The 16931-nt window shown below is 36.8% G+C and overlaps 2 protein-coding genes across 2 annotated transcripts; both read left to right on the top strand.

Annotated features, from left to right (window-relative positions):
* Positions 1–7935: 7935 nt before the first annotated feature.
* LOC145642810 (uncharacterized) lies at positions 7936–8340 on the top strand. The gene has a single exon (XM_081693975.1). It carries the CDS (start codon positions 7936–7938, stop codon positions 8338–8340), a length of 405 nt encoding a protein of 134 aa, XP_081550101.1.
* Positions 8341–8602: 262 nt separating this feature from the next.
* LOC145555893 (glucan endo-1,3-beta-glucosidase 2-like) lies at positions 8603–12482 on the top strand. Its single transcript, XM_081617609.1, has 3 exons — positions 8603–8751; positions 10494–11747; positions 11827–12482. Exons 1-3 carry the CDS (start codon positions 8697–8699, stop codon positions 12012–12014), a joined length of 1497 nt encoding a protein of 498 aa, XP_081473735.1. The 5' UTR covers positions 8603–8696; the 3' UTR covers positions 12015–12482.
* The last annotated feature ends 4449 nt before the right edge of the window (positions 12483–16931 follow it).

Genomic DNA, 16931 nt, shown 5'->3' with positions numbered 1-16931 from the left:
GGCTTACAAGTTTCGCACATATTCTGTTGGCTAAAAAATAAAAATAGATATAAAAAAATCGAAAAGTTCAGTTATTACGTCTCGTTTGCTGTCTCTTTATCAGAAAAGGGGGTCCTACTCCATTGTTCTCTCTTTCTCTGTTCCCTTCTTTTTATATTCACCCTTTTTACACACAACTCATTCATAGTACTACTCGCACCTCCACCGTATTAGTTAGATAAAGCTCACAAATGGAACCTTAAAATCATTAATGATACTGTACTTCGTAGAATTAACTGATTCATCCTTTTTAATTAAACTTTTGATTAAACTAGTTATTTGATATTAAGAACCAGCGTCACAAAAAGATTACTAGTTCAAATGTTATTGCATATCAAACACCAAAATACTTTAAACTAGATGATGTTAGACTATACTCCCTATATCGGTTTTAAAATAAGGGTAATGCTATACATAGCTCTTAGGGCTATATATAAGCATTGAATTTACTCTTGGAAAATGTATAAAGTTAGGAATTCATGACAAAAACACGCGCAAATCGGTGTAATTAGTGTGTTTTTGTCATGATTTTCTAAATTTAAACAATTTTCAAGAGTAAATTAAATGCTTATATGTAGCCCTTAGGGCTATGTATAGCATTTTCCTTATATACTTAGTGTAATTCGTGTATATCATTACCCATTATGAAGATAACTTTTTAACAATTTTGGATAACTACTTTTAACTTTTTAGAATAAGAGTTAACATGTTACAAAAATTAACTAGTTTTTAGGCCTGGGCGATGCCCCAGATTATTATATGGAACTGATCAGTCATATATGTTGTAATTTATGATTCAATTTTCTTCTAATTAAATTTGTTGTTAATAATGACATATGTTATATATTAATATTTTGTATTCAAAAGATCATATAAAAAAACACATATCTTGGTGGTAAGAAAATTAGTTCTTGAGGAGAATTTACGAGACACGTGGACGTTGTTAAAAACGTCTTTTAATAGATTAGTATAGATGTACACAAAGAGTGATTTTTAAGAGACATGTTTAACAAAGTTTTTTTCTATGATGCTAACCAATTATTAGTTGTTTGCATTAATTAATTTGAATAGCTAATTGTAATTGTTTAAAAAGCTAAAAGCTATAGTAATTGTCAAACATGGCCATAGTAAAATGTAAGGGCCTGTTCTCATTGACTGTTGAACTCAGCTGAACTGAATTGAATTGAACTGAACTGGATATTTTATAAGAGAAGGAAATTAGGAGCTGAGCTGAACTGAATTTCAACGTAAGAGAACAAGCCCTATATCTATCCATAAACTTGATCTATGTATTAGAAAAATTACAAATTATCGTATCCTATACGTACTAAAACTCTTTTTGCTTTAAAAAGTTCCTAACCAAACACCCTCATATTTTCCAAATACTCTATCTTTTATCCAATTGTTTCACACAAAAAAAAAAAAAAGCTTTTTCTCCGTGTTACTGTAAAAAAATTACTACGTACAACACTGTGATTAGAAATTTGAAAGTTTTTTTAAGAAAATTAGTGAGTATTGTAATTTTTATGAAAGGAACAAAGTAATATCTTCACTTTTTTCTTACACTAGGGATTCCAACGCGTGCGATGCGCGCGATATAGCTAGCATTTTTAGAAGAATTATTATCGATGTTCTCTATGTCCTATGCTAGTTTATGTATAATATTTTATTAAAGCTATTTGCATATAGACGATAAATGTGTTGGATATTGTGTAGTTGTGCAATGTTCTAAACTTTGGTTGAGGCGTTGAGCTACTTTAAAATAACACCCACATAAAGCAAAAACCTTTCGTTGTCTAGTGACTAATTCATGTAATTGATGAACCATAACCCCCATTAAATATAGAAAATTTTAAACTTTATTATTCCATGCTTCATTTAATTTCTAATTAATAAATTGGTCTTAAGAAAAATTACATAATTACACTTGAGGATAAGAAGGTACACATATATTTTGAGGGGTGTAATGGTCCGTGCACTATTGCTAAGAGCAATCTCCTACTTTTTATAAGGTAGGGATTCACCCACCCGACTCTTTAAACCGAGAGTTGAGATGGAGTCCCGTGCACAACGCCACAATCTTTGTTGCGCCCAAACACCCAATCGACCCAAGAAAATCCAAATATAAACACCAAATATAAAACACGACAAAGTTATATTACAATGGAAACTTTCTCTCTCTAAGAGAGCCCCTCTCTCTAGAATTCTAGAGCCTTACCATAGTCACCGTTAAACTCCTCCACTGCTCTACTCTTCAATTCCACTTCTCACCAACTAATCTCCTTTTATTTTCAATTAAATCAAGTTTTTGTAGTTTACTCCATCTTATTTGTTGGAAAGTTTGTTCCTACGGACTGATTGGTGGTGCTTTCACTCTGCCCACCGCCATACCTGTTCGCTGCCGCTTTGCTAAACGGTGGCCCAAGCTCATCGGTGACACTTCCCAGGTCACCGGTGATGGTTATCCTTAGTTTATTTTCCTTTTCCTTAGTTTAATTTCCTGTTCCCAATTAATATGTCAGAAACTCAATTTCCTTCCTTTTCGTTTTCGCACCCTTCCGTTCATAAACCCCAATATTCCCACAAGACAGGGAGTTGTATTCCTTCAACCTCAGATTTCTTCACCAATTCCCTCTTCCATCTTGTCTTCGGCAAATTTTTAGATTATCGTAATTTCTCGGAAGGTTGTATTCAAAATTGGGTTTCTAATCATTGGATTACGTTTGGCAACATCTCTGTCCAAAAGCATAAGAACATCTTCCTGTTTCTGTGTGAAGATGCCCGTGACAGAGACGCTTTGTTAGAGCAAGGGTCAACAACATACCAGGCTGCGTTTCTAATCTTTAAGCCTTGGAAGCATGGTGAATCCTTAAAGGATATCAAATTTGAGGATGCTCCTATATGGGTTCACCTTGATGAGGTACCTTTGAATTTATGTCAGATTAATGTCGTAAAACCAGTGCTTGCTTTGATCGGTAGCATTATTTGTGTTGATGAACCCCTTTCGAGTTCAATTTGATGTTCCCTTAGAGTAAGAATACAATTACATGTTCTTGGACCGCTTTTGTCAGGATTCTACTTGGACCTCGGAAACTATGAATTTAAATGGATTAATATCAGTTATGAGAATATGTTTGTTTTATGCTCTGCATGTAACAGAGTTGGCCATAAGAGGAATTCCTGCAAATTTAATCCATATATATCTGCTCCTTTACTTGTCAATAAGAATGGCTTGTGTTTACCTGCCACTCATCTTGCCCACAATATTTCAAATATGAATATTGGCTTGAAAAGAATTGAAAAATTCAGAACCACCAGATTGAATCTTCGGAGTTGTAGTAGCAACATTAACCCACCACAGCATCATACAAACCCCCTCAGCCACTCCAAAAAAAGGACTTTTGGTTTTGCTACTCCATCAATCTCACCTTTGAAAAAAAGGAAACTATGCTTTGAACCAACTTCTCCTTCCACACTTGCTCCAAAAGGACCTAACCACACACTAAAACAACCCACCTTACAGACCCACCAAAAACCCTCTTCTAATCCAAAGAGAAACCAACATTGCCCTGTTACTGCTCTTTTTGGGAGAAAGAAGAGAGGGTTCCAAAGTAGAATGCTGACTATGCCTGTCCCTCATCAAAATTGTCCAACATAAAAAATTGATCCAACACAGATAGATAAAACCCCAAGTCACCAAAACGAAAATAATAATAGACGACCCTATTCTTTAAAGCAACCAAAACCTCCTTTTCGGGATAAGGGAAAGGTATTAGCGAGGGATTTTTCTCTTAGCAGATTAAAGACTTCTGTCGACCCCTGGTTGTCGTTGTCTAGAGATGATGTTGTTTTGGAAAGTTCGCCATCTGGTGCTTTGCTGACTGCAGATGACAATTCTGGGCGTTTGTCTTCTGTTATACAATCAGTTAAAGTAAAAGTACAGAGTCGTCCTTGTTCGTTGATTTGCCAAGGTAAGGAAAAGACTATGGAGTTGGGGCGGCGGGTTAATAATATATGTCCAGCTAAGCGGAATGCTTCTTCTGTTGTTCCTTTGGCTCTGTCGTCACTGGTTTTACATGATCACAGCTCTGGTTCTTCTAAATGTTTGCAATACCTTTTACCCTTCAAGAAGAGGAAGGGTCAGGATGGTTCGAGTTCTCCTCATGCTACATCGGTTATGGGTTTGGTGGCTCCCCTCTCAGAGCCACCACGGTTGGAATGAGGCTAGCCGCATGGAACTGTAGGGGTTTAGGACTGGCGGACTCCCCTAAAGTTCCGTATCTGCGCTCTTTAGTCCTCTCTCATCACTTGGATGTTGTTTTTTTGATGGAAACAATGGTTTCTGTAGATACTGTGGTGCATAGGTTAGCATCTATTCCCTTTGTGGATTGTTGTGGTCTAGATGCTGTAGGCTTAAGTGGTGGTTTGTTCATCTTTTGGCTTGCTCCCTTTAGTGTAATTCCGTTATTTATATCTCCACACTTTGTAGTTTGTAAAATAGTGGTTGGTGATGCAATCAAGTTTGTGATCTTTGTGTACGGTGCGCCTCATGTTGTTGATAGATCAGATGTGTGGTCATCTATCGCTAGTTTTGTCCAAACTTACCCAAACATTTTGTTGATTGGTGACTTTAACCAAGTGGAGTATCTCTCTGATAAAGTAGGAGGGTCTTCAATTATTCCAGGAAGGCTGGATTTTATTCAGTGGAGGTTGGACTTGGGGTTAGTGGATGTTCCTTTTTCGGGACCATCTTACACTTGGACAAATAATAGGATAGAAGTGGATCCGACTTTTGAAAGACTGGATAGGGCATATGCAACACAGGATTGGTTTATTGACTGCCCGGATTCCATAGTTCATCATCAACCAATTTTATTTTCGGATCATGCTGCTATTATCTTTTCGGACTTGGTGCCTCAGGATAATGTTCGGCGACCTTATAGAAATGAGAATTGGTGTTTATCTGCTCAGGATATATCTGTGATTATTAAGGAAGGTTGTCTTTTACGGTTTGCAGGTTCTCCTTTGTTTACCTTATCTCGCAGACTTGCTGTTATTCGCGGGAGACTTAAAGATTGGTGTCTTGGCCACAAGAAATCTTGGGGTATAAATTGGAAAGCTTTATGTTCAGATTTATCTTCTTTTTCTACTCAGTTGCAATCTCCTGTGGCACGTGTTCTTTTTCTTAATACCAGGGAAGAGAGGATTGCGGAAGCCACTACTGCTTTTCTCTACTGGAAACAACGTGCTAAAATTAAATGGGATGTTGAAGGGGAATCACACTCCAGATTACTATTTTCGGTTGTTCAAGCTCGCCGTCGTCGTAATCTGATTGTTAGTCTAAAGAATGAAGCTGGAAATTGGGTGTCTGATTCACATGGTCTTCGTTCTCTAATTCAGGCTTTTTACTCAGATTTATATTCTCCTGTATCTCCTTCAAGGAGTGACCCTCCTTTACACTGGGATAATCTAGGCCTCCCGACGTTGTCTCTAGATCAAAAGGACATGTTAATAACCCCTTTCTCGGCTTCCGAGATTAAATCTGCAATGTTTCATATTGCTAATGATAAATCCCCTGGCCCAGATGGTTTTACCTCGGTTTTCTTCAAGACTCATTGGGAGGAAACATGCCATTTTGTTATCTCAGCGATTCAGTACTTCTTTGCTCATGGTTACATGTTGAAGGACTGGAATAGAACCTTTTTAGTTCTTCTTCCGAAGGTTCCTCTACCGGAATTAGTGTCTCAATTTCGGCCGATTGGGTTATGCAATGTTCTGTACAAATGCATCGCAAAATGCATTACTGGTCGTTTGTGGAGGGTTCTTCCCTCTCTTGTTTCAGGGTACCAGAATGCTTTTGTGCCGGGTCGCCTGATTTCTGATAATGCTCTGGTAGCTCACGAGCTTCTGTCCTTTATGAATGCTTCTAAGGCTCGAAAACGTTTTTATGCAACCTTGAAATTGGACATGAATAAAGCTTATGACAGAGTACGATGGGATTTTTTGAGTCAGGTGTTACACGCTTTTGGTTTTCCCCCTTATTGGGTTCATATTATTGAGCAATGTGTTACAACTGTCTCGTATCAAGTTCTGGTGAATGGGAGTCTTACGCCTTCTTTTCGGCCTCAATGTGGTCTTAGACAAGGAGATCCTCTGTCGCCCTATCTGTTTGTGCTTTGTATGGAGGTGTTGTCAGCCACTCTTCGACGGGTAGAAGAGCAGGCTCTGTTTTCCAGAATTCGCGTTTCTAGGGGTGGACCGTCGATCTCACATCTTTTCTTTGCGGATGACTCGCTGTTATTTTTCCAAGTTTCACCGCAAGCGTGTGAAAATGTCTTGGCCATTCTTTCTGCTTTCTGTTCCTCCTCAGGCCAGATGATTAATCTTCAAAAGTCCTTTGTCAAGTTCAGCCCAAATACTCCCCCTGACTACCGTGAGTTTTTATCTCACAGTCTTCGTCTACAATCGAAGGATTCATTTGGTACCTATTTGGGTCTACCTGTCGACTTGGGAAGGAGTAAAGTTTCGGAGTTCAGGTTTTTGGTTGACAAAGTTGCTAGTCGACTGTCTGCTTTTGCTTCTCTTCGGTTGTCTCCAGCGGCAAAATTGGTTATTATAAATTCGGTTTTAGTGGCTTCATTTAATCATATTCTGTCTGTCTTCAAAATTCCTTCTTCAATTGCTGCTCAACTGGACAATATGCTTGCCAGTTTCTGGTGGAGATCTTCAGATTCTAGGAAGGGTTTGGCACTACGCTCGGCTTCTCTACTTCATTTACCGAAAGGTTTGGGGGGTTTGGGTTTACGCAACATTGCCTGCTTCAACTCCGCTCTTCTCGCTAGCACAGGATGGAGGATGATTCACAATCCCCAGTTATTGGTTTCTAGGCTCATGTTTTCCAAGTACCCTTCTCTTGCTGACACTTCATCTGCTCAGATAAATCGAGCCTCCTGGGGTTGTCGCGGGTTACAGACGGCTTTTTCTGCTGTAGCTCCTGCTGTTCGTTGGAAGGTGGGTAGTGGTAATAGTGTTCGTATTACGGCTGATGACTGGGCTCCTGGGGGTCCAGTAAATTTCAAGGCTGGTTTATCTCTGTCGGATTTCCCGACTCATGTGTCTGATATTATTGATCCGCGTTCTAACGCGTGGGACTCCTCGAGAGTCCATCGGTTTTTTGATGGTCCAACTGCCTCTCAGATCCTTAGTCAGGACCGTCCACTGGAGCATATGGATGATTTTATTTATTGGAAATTCACTAAGGATGGCACCTTCTCTACGAAATCTGCATATGCCCTCTTACTTCAGCAGACTGTTAGACATTTGTCCGTGGGATTCACTCCTGCTTCTTGGTGGGGGAAATTTTGGGCACCCCCCCTCCTTCCTAAATGGAAGATCTTTGGCTGGAAAATTATTCAGTCTGGACTCCCGGTTGCCTCGGTTCTAGCTGTTCGAGGCATTTCGGTTGATTCACTTTGTTGCTTCTGTCGACGGGAGCAAGAGACGGTGGACCATTTGTTTCGAGACTGTGACTTCGTTGCTCCATTGTGGGTCCATTGCTCTTTACATTTTAATAGGCAAGGTCTTCTTCACCTTCCTTTTCTCCAATGGTTTTCCACTATGGTCTCTTTGTTAGGGGCTGCAAAGGACTGGTCGAGCCTGGTGAGGTTTTTTTCCCTTTTATGGGCTATTTGGCTATCACGTAATAATGTTCGGTTTCGGCATCAGACTGTCTCTCCAGATGATATTTTGCTTCTGGCATCTCAGTGGGATGTGTGAGGGCGACAAGCTCAGGATTTTTGCATTCGCTCTTCTTCTTTGGGTCTTGGTCCTAATCCGACTGGTTCGGGTTTCGCTGCCACTCTTTGTGGGGGTCCTATTTCTACTTTTGAAATTTGTATGATTTGTGATGGTTCTTGGTCTTCTTCGGACAACTCGGCTGGTGCTGGTTGGATTTTTCGCGATTGTGATTCTCCTTCAGTCCGTGGGGGAGGGGCCCGTGCTTCTCTCTCGTCTTCAGCATTACATTCTGAGTTACAGGCTTGTTTATGGGGATTACGCAATGCTTATTCCAGAGGTTTTCGTAGCATCCTTATTTACTCCGACTGTGAGTCTTTGTGTTTGATCTTGGCCCAAAAACAGCGGGATGAGGTTTCTTTATGTTGGTTACTTCGGGATATTCGGGCTCTTCTGTCTACTATGGAGGCTTGCAAGATTCTAAAGGTTCCAAGGGAATGGGTGTCCCCCGCGCATTGGTTGGCTGGAAAGGCTCGTGCTCGCGAGTGTCTTTCTTGGTCCTTTTAAGTTGTTGTTTGTGGTTTCCTTTCTTAGTTCTCACTGTCAAAAAAAAAAAAAAAAAAAAAAAACACCAAATATAAAACAACCCTTTTGTGTGAACAACTCGAAAAACTTGAGCAACGGCTACACACTGACATTCAGCTTACCAACAAAGCTCCCTTTGTATTCTCCCCATCTTATGTACTGTTCACTGCTCATAATTTCTCTACCGTCCGATCTTTCTGACATCTAAATCAACCTTACATCATTTCCTCATTTCTTCTTTCTTCCCCTCCTCTTATAATCCCCTGCTTTTTCCAAATATTTCCTTACTTTTACACTTTCTCTCTCTGAAACTTTCTCACTCTTCCTCAACCTCAACAATGTCTGCTAATATTATAGCTCTGTTCTTGTTTCTTTCAACTGTTCTTGCTCAAGGTGAGAAATTGCTTAGTTTTTGTTCACAAACATAATTTATCCATTTTTTATGCTTATATTTCTGGGTATTTGCTACTAATCCAAGTTATCCCAAGAAATGCATTTTTTTTTCATTTGTCCTGTTCAAAATTTACAATTGTCAACTTTGAAACTTGCTTGAACATTAGTTTTTCTTTTTCTTTTTTTACAAAAAAAAAAAAAAAAAAAAAAAAAAAAAAAAATTAAGTTCAATTTTGATAATGTGGGTAGGAGATTTTCCAGAAGGTATTACACTTTGGGCAAATCAGTAATTGCATGTTTTCTGCTGTAAGAAATTAGACTAAAACTGTAGCAGTTGAGAAACAGTAAAACTCATTGAATGTGTTGTACTTTATTTTCATCTGCTTTCAGCAAATTTTTCAAAAGCAATGTGAAATAATGTATACATGTTTTCCAATTTAAGTGAAAATTCAATTTTGAGCCATTTATAGATGCCCCAGCATTTAATGTAATTTTGGTATAAATGTATACGAACAGTTGCCAAAAATAATGTCATTTTGGTAATGTCTTTTTTTTTTTTTTACTTTATGAAGTTAATGTGTAAGAAATTTGGCTAGATTATTAATTTAATGTAATGATGTAAATCTGCAAAAAATATTGTTAAGAAGCTGCTTAAGCTATTGTTGCTCTAAATCTGTAATGGGTGAATTAGATGATTTATTGAGTAGGGGTAAGAAATTCTAGAGTATAATATTAACTTAATGTCTGCTAATAATCTTGTTGAGAAGCTGCTTAAGTTATTGTAATGGGAGTTGGGTGATTAGTTTAATTAAAAAAATGGTGACTGCATATACTCGTACCTGGTAGTATTCGTCTGTCTGTTATTGTTGTTGTTTTATCAAAGCATGGATTAATTGCTTAATTTATGTTAGAAGACTGTGTACCTCGTTAATGACAGGAGTCAAAGATTAAAAAATCAAGGCAAACTTTATAGAAATGGTAATTGCATTGGTTTTGGTGGGCTGAGAATTACCACAACAATATTGAAGCATATGGATGCAATGCCTTCTTTATGCATATATGTTTATCATTTTCTCCTAATTATCTACCAGAGGAATCGAGAAACCTGAATTTGTAGAATAATTTTTTTTGATGGGTTGTTTTGGATAAGACCTCTAACTTGGGATTAGAAAGGTTTGTTAAGACTAACTGATATTTAGTGTAAAAAATTGCTATTTAAGTTGATTAAAGTGGAGAATGTGCACTCTTGAGAAAAGTGAAAGTTTCAGGAATGTTTATATGTAGATATATAACCCCTCGTGTCTAATTATGTTTGCCATTCGATTGCTAGTGGAGATAGTGTCGTTGCTATTTTATTGTCGAATGACTTAGTGCCAAAAACTTAAGTTATTTAACATAGTTGAGACATTGCCTTGGTTGATTGTGTCTAATCTTTTGAGTTTAAGAGCTTTTGCTGCACAATTACATTTATAGATTTTAGTACTCCGAAGCAAGCAATGTGAGGGTGTATAGCTGTGTACCATCAGAATGTCATGGCCGTAGTATGCTGCCATTACAAATGGTTTGATTTAGAATTATTACGCATGTAACTGTGTAAGCATCAGGATTCTTAGGTCTGCAAAGCTATATGCTCTCAGGATACCTGATCTCGAGCTGCTTAATTAACACCATCAACCATTTCTAACCTCTTGCCTCGTTTTTTTTATGCACTGATGTTCATATAGTTTCCTTGTGCATTGCAGATGCTTTTATTGGAGTTAATATAGGAACAGACCTCTCAGACATGCCTCACCCCACTCAAGTGGTTGCGCTATTGAAAGCCCAGCATATTCGACACGTTCGCCTCTATGATGCTGACAGGGGAATGCTCCTTTCACTTGCCAATACTGGTATACAAGTTGCAATCTCTATTCCTAATGATCAAATCCTTGGTATTGGTCAATCAAACTCCACTGCAGCTAGGTGGGTCTCACAAAATGTGGTCGCACATTATCCAGCAACCAACATTACCGCAATTTGTGTTGGCTCTGAGGTTTTGAGCACAATCCCAAATGCTGCCCCTATCCTTGTGAATGCCCTCAAATTTATCCAGTCAGCACTTGTTGCGTCGAATCTTGATGGCAAAATCAAAGTCTCTACACCTCTTTCTACCTCGGTTATCCTAGATTCTTTCCCACCATCCCAGGCCTTTTTTAACCATTCCTTAAACCCTGTCCTGGTACCATTGCTTAAATTCTTGCAATCAACTAATTCATATCTCATGCTCAACATATATCCTTACTATGATTACATGAATTCAAATGGGGTTATTCCATTAGATTATGCTCTTTTTCAACCTCTTTCCGCAAACAAAGAGGCTGTTGATTCAAATACACTCCTCCATTACACAAATGTCTTTGACGCCATGCTGGATGCTGCTTACTTTGCCATGGCTGATCTAAATTTCACTAACATCCCCATCATGGTCACGGAGTCAGGCTGGCCATCGAAGGGGGATGCCAAAGAGCCCGATGCCACTCTCGAGAATGCCAACACTTACAACAGCAATCTTATAAAGCACATTCTCAACAATACAGGAACACCAAAACATCCTGGAATCGGTGTTAGTACTTACATCTATGAACTATATAACGAGGATACAAAGGATGGTGCCACCTCAGAAAAGAATTGGGGATTATTCGATGCAAATGGGAAGCCAGTATATATCTTGCGTCTCACTGAGTCTGGGTCTGTTTTGTCTAATGATACAACAAACCAGACTTACTGTACTGCAAGAGATGGAGCTGACAAGAGGATGGTACAGGCGGCGTTGGATTGGGCCTGTGGACCTGGAAAGGTGGATTGTTCCCCTTTATTACAGGGCGAGCCTTGCTATGAGCCTGATAATGTATTTGCTCATGCTACTTATGCTTTCAACACTTATTATCAGAACACTGGAAAAGCTCCGGAATCTTGTGACTTCAATGGTGTGGCTGAAATCACCACCACCGATCCAAGTATGATTAAAACTGCAGACTGTATATTCAACATACTTTCAAATATCAATTTCTAATCTGTGATTTTTATCTGCTGCAGGTCATGGCAATTGCACATCAAGTACGGGTGGTCTCAATGGCACCTTCCCCAATGCGACTGCACCATCTATGAACTCAATGAGCTCAGATTCTACAAGTAGCATGTTTTCTCAAAGTTCTTCATTACTATTAATGGTTGGAATTCTAACTTGGAGCATAATTTTCTTACCAACTGCAAGATTCATGTAAGATCAATGCTTTGGACGCGAACCTATTTTTGCTGGGGTGGAAACTGAAGGGACCTCCTCGTTTCCCTGATAGATTTTCGCCCTACAGTACTGCCACTCCAAACTGTCAAATAGGAACACAGTTGTAGGTATCAATTGATGTTTAGCTGTTTTTGTTCTATTATTTGGCTGATGATTTCTGCACACCATTATTTATATTTGCGCTCCGATTTTACACAAAACACTCCTCTCCAATTGGGACTCGGGGTGTGCGGATAGCAAACCAAATGGTGCAGAAATCAATTCCCAAGTTATTTGTTTGATGATTGTAGTTGGGCCATATTTTGTCTTCCCCTTCACCTCACTAAATATTTGGGTGCAGGTTGGCCTGACAATATCTGTTTATCAGAGGACATAAGTCTTAGCTTAGGATTTATTTTAACGGCATGGTAGAACTAGAGAAAATTCATTCAAATGTGAAGGTTATGAATACAATTGTAACACAATTATTCAATGCACAATGCATAGTATTGACTTTTATCGACTTCTTCTGTTAAATTTGTTGTTTTCTTTTATACTTTTATCGACTATGGAACAGGCTGAAATGAAATGAGGGAGTAATAATAATTTTTACTTCAAGAACAAAGGAATTGAGGATGTTCTAATTTACTAGGGCAGCTAAATGTGTGCATTATCTAGTACTATCTAGCCAGGTCTGGAATTTAGTCCCCGTCTTGCAGTGCTGCTTTAATTTTCATGAAAACTAGGTAAGCTCCCGTGCCATAAACGGTAGTTTTTAATAATTATAAACTAACACTATATTAAAAAAAAAAAAAAAAAAAATAGTTACTTTCGTATGTTATATTCATGTCAATTGAATGGAACAACAAAATTTGGCAAGAAAATATCACACTAATAATAATTAACATGCGTCGGTCTTGTTAAGTTTTATTGAAATATTTGTAGTTTATAGTAGACCTGGCAAATGGGTCATTCGGGTCGGGTATGGGTCGGGTCATTTCGGATCGGGTCAAGTTCGGGTCAAAAGGTTATCGGGTCAAGTTCGGGTCGGGTCGGGTCATTTCGGGTTTCGGGTTGATTTCGAGTCGACTGATAATCGGGTCGGGTCGGGTATCGGGTCAACACTTCGGGTTGAGTTCGGGTCGGGTCAAGTATGGGTCGGGTCAGTTCGGGTTGGGTCAATTTTCGGGTCGGGTCAATTTTCGGGTCAACTTCGGGTGATACATTGGGTTACACATTACAGATTAATACAAAAAATTAAGTCAATTTGATTACGGTTTATTTCTATTTCGGTTTGCTAAGGTCAAGTCTTTAGCTTAAATAGATTCTGGTCATTTCAGGTATAAGATAATTTTGGTTCGGGTGACTTTGGGTTTCGAGGCTATTTGGGTCAATTAATTCAATTTAAAGGTCGGGTCAACTTCGGATCTCGGGTCAACTTCGGGTCGGGTCATTTCGGGTCTCGGGTCAACTTCGGGTTGGGTCATCTCAGGTCGGGTCGTTTCGGGTTTCGGGTCAAGGTCGGGTCAGATGCACTTCGGGTCGGGTCGGGTTGATTCGGGTTTCGGGTCGATTTCGGGTCATGGGTCGGCTCATCGGGTCTGGTCAGGATTGCCAGGTCTAGTTTATAGTAGAGTATTAATTGATTAATATAATTATCATGAATTATTCAAGGAATTAACAAAAGTTTCATTAGTTGATTTGATATGTGCATTTCATTATAAAGTATCTATTACATAATAAAAAATAAAATTAAAAAATATATCAAGAAAAAATATATAATTTTGCTATAATAAACGTAGTACGTACTACATAAGAAATATATAATACGTACATATATAATGTGTCTTTCCTAAAACAAATAATCCATATGTCACAAATACGATAAGATAAGAATTTTTTTTCCCCCTAGTTGTTAATGTGTTTTTTTTTTTTTGGAAAGATGCATCAAATCTTCTATTATAATTTATACATGTAAATGATTTTATTTTAAAATAATTTTTTTTAAAAAAAAAAATAAGGACGCACCAGAAAATGACACGTGTCATTGCTGGTGTGTCTTTTGATATGTAGTTATTGATATGTGCAGTGCGACAGATAGTGTTGCGATTATTACGAAAGAAATATCTCATGGCTCATTGACATATTTAACTAGCATCTTACCCTATAGTATTTAAATATAGTATCCCATTGTAACAAGTAGGATCGGAGAGGAGCAAAAAAAAAAAAAAAAAAAAAAAAAAAACCTAGCCTCCTCTCTGTTCTCTCTCAAACTTTAGCCTCCATTGTTAACTTTAAAGGGGGTTCCATCGGGTTTCACCGGTGGAAAGCCCCAATCTTTATTTCTTTTACGTTTTCTTTCTTTTTAAAATTATAATGTCTTCCTCGAAAGAAAGGGTTTATCTCCATCGAAAGACAGGGTTTTTTTGATCTCCTTCAAAAGACAAGGTTTTTCGAACTCCTTCGAAAGACAATGTTGTTTTATTTGCGCTTAATAGGGTCTCTAGTCGTGCGTGCTTTAATTGATTATGGATCAGATTCGGGTTACAAATTCAACACAAGAATTTTCTTCCTCACAAAACTATGAAGCAGCGACGGATCCACTCAAAAAGTTGTATGAGACAACGAATCGAGAATGTGCTGAAGTGTTATATCTATGTATTTGGATTCTTAGCCCTTCCCCGATTAATTCTTGTTTGATTTTGTTAAATTTTTTTTCATTATCGTTAATTGTCAATTGTACATGCCGTATGACTTTATTTAATGAAATTTAATGTCCTTTGGGACTTCTTTTTTTAAAAAAATGAGATAATCTGTCAATTGAAATGGACTGGAATGTATAAATCTCGAATTGATATAAAACAAAACCTGCTACAACCTAACAATACTCGGTTAGAACCCGATGTCAACTCGACCAAAATTAATTCGAATCAGACCGACTCATTAATTATTTTCATTGATCCAAATCGACCCGCCGATGAAATGACCCACTTTCAACCTAACTCAATTTGACCTGCAACCCGATGAACCAGACCAATATAATCACCAACCCAATTTGACTCGTTACTCGAAAAACCAGGTCCATATAACAACTGACTTGATTATTAATAGGACTGATAGATATAAAATCAAATCCGTTATAACACAGGTTAACCCACTACCAAAATGAATAGTTTTAAACCAACTCGAGTATAACCTGAACCACTTACAACTCGAAATATTTATAACAAAGCCAATTTAAATCTGCACAAAATAAACTGAAATCAAACCAAACCTGATAATAATTTTAAACACAAAAACCGAATAGAACGCCCTATCATCCAATTGAACCCATTTCAAACCGATTCATATCAAATCGAACCGTTTAATCCCAAACTAAAATCCAACTGTCAAACTAATAAATTGAACTTTTTTGTATTCTATATTACTGTAGGTCATAGGACGGACTCCTATAGGAGATTAGGAGTATAGGACTACTATAAAACATAAAACACAATTACCTTTTATTTTTTAGAAAATTTTTAAATTACCATCCAAAATTATATCCATTTTCATAATAAACAATACCTTAATTTTTTATTTTATTTTACCACCCTTAAATTAAAAAACTACTCAAATTACCACTCATTTCAAAACTTCGGTGGATTTTTGTTATGAACCCACCCAACGCCTAGTAACGGCTATATCTAAGCATTACAATTAGTCATGTTTTCACTCCACCTCCCCTTAAACCAGTTTATTGAGTACAAAACAACCAAAAACCAAAAGAAAACAAATAAAAAAACTAAGAGCTTGCTGTTTGAATTGCCATTATTACTGATCATCTTTTTCTTGTCACCACTTGGGTGGGGCCCACATAAGAAAAATTCACTGAAATTTTGAAATTGGTGGTAATGTGAGCAGTTTTTTTAATTTTAGGGGTCGTAAAATAAAAAAAATAGACGGGTAATTATTTTGAAAATTAATAAATTTTTCAGTGGTAATTTATAATTTTATTTTATTATTTTACTAGATGAAACCCGTGCGATGCACAGGTTGATCTATTTTTTTTTTAAAACAATATTTTCATATTTATGTGATTACATTTGTTATTTTATTAGTTGTACACTTGTACGTAATATATCATTTTCTCCGTATTTGTTTTAAAATATTAGATAAACTTCATAATCTCAAAAGATAATATTTCATATTTAATTAATGTAACCATTAAAATCTCATTGGTCAATTATGCTTATGTGACACTTGAATTATTTATTGGATATAACTATAATTTATAATCTTACGTGGCACGTTAACTAATCTTAGGTGACATAATCCTATTGTAGCGTTTTAAAAAATATTAATCCTATGTGGCGCTCTAATAATTTTTTAAAAATAAAAATCCTATGTGGCGCTCTAAAATCTCGGGAAAAAACTCCCCTTTATATATATATATATACTAGATGTAAGCCCGTGCGATGCACGGTTTTTAAATATTTCATTTTGTATATATATTTTTTTTTTGTAATTTCTTAATATTTTTTGTTTTTATTTTCTATTATATTATTTTAACATTAATTTAAGGTAAAAATATTATGTTAAGTTTTAAATTATTCTTATTCAAATTGTAAAAATATTATGTTAAGTTTTAAATTATTCTTATTCAAATTTTACGTATATAGAACTTGAATATATAAATTGAAATAAATATTATCTCATTCATCGGATAGTTAGATAAAATCATTAAATCAAAATATATTTTTTAATTTCTAATTATTTGTTAAAATAATATAAATCCTAATGTAAAAGATAATGTAAAAGATAATTTTTGTTTTTTTTTTCATAATTTAAATCTTAAATTACTATTTTTTGTTTTCAATTCTCAAATTTCATTTGTTAATTTTTTCTTAAATGGCGAAAGAAAATTAAAATTCTAAAT

The sequence above is a fragment of the Chenopodium album genome, chromosome 8 (genome assembly GCF_948465745.1).
Source record: "Chenopodium album chromosome 8, dcCheAlbu1.1, whole genome shotgun sequence".
Taxonomy (NCBI): domain Eukaryota; kingdom Viridiplantae; phylum Streptophyta; class Magnoliopsida; order Caryophyllales; family Amaranthaceae; genus Chenopodium; species Chenopodium album.
Note: the sequence above shows the minus strand (reverse complement) of the source record. Positions and strands in the feature narration are given on the sequence as shown.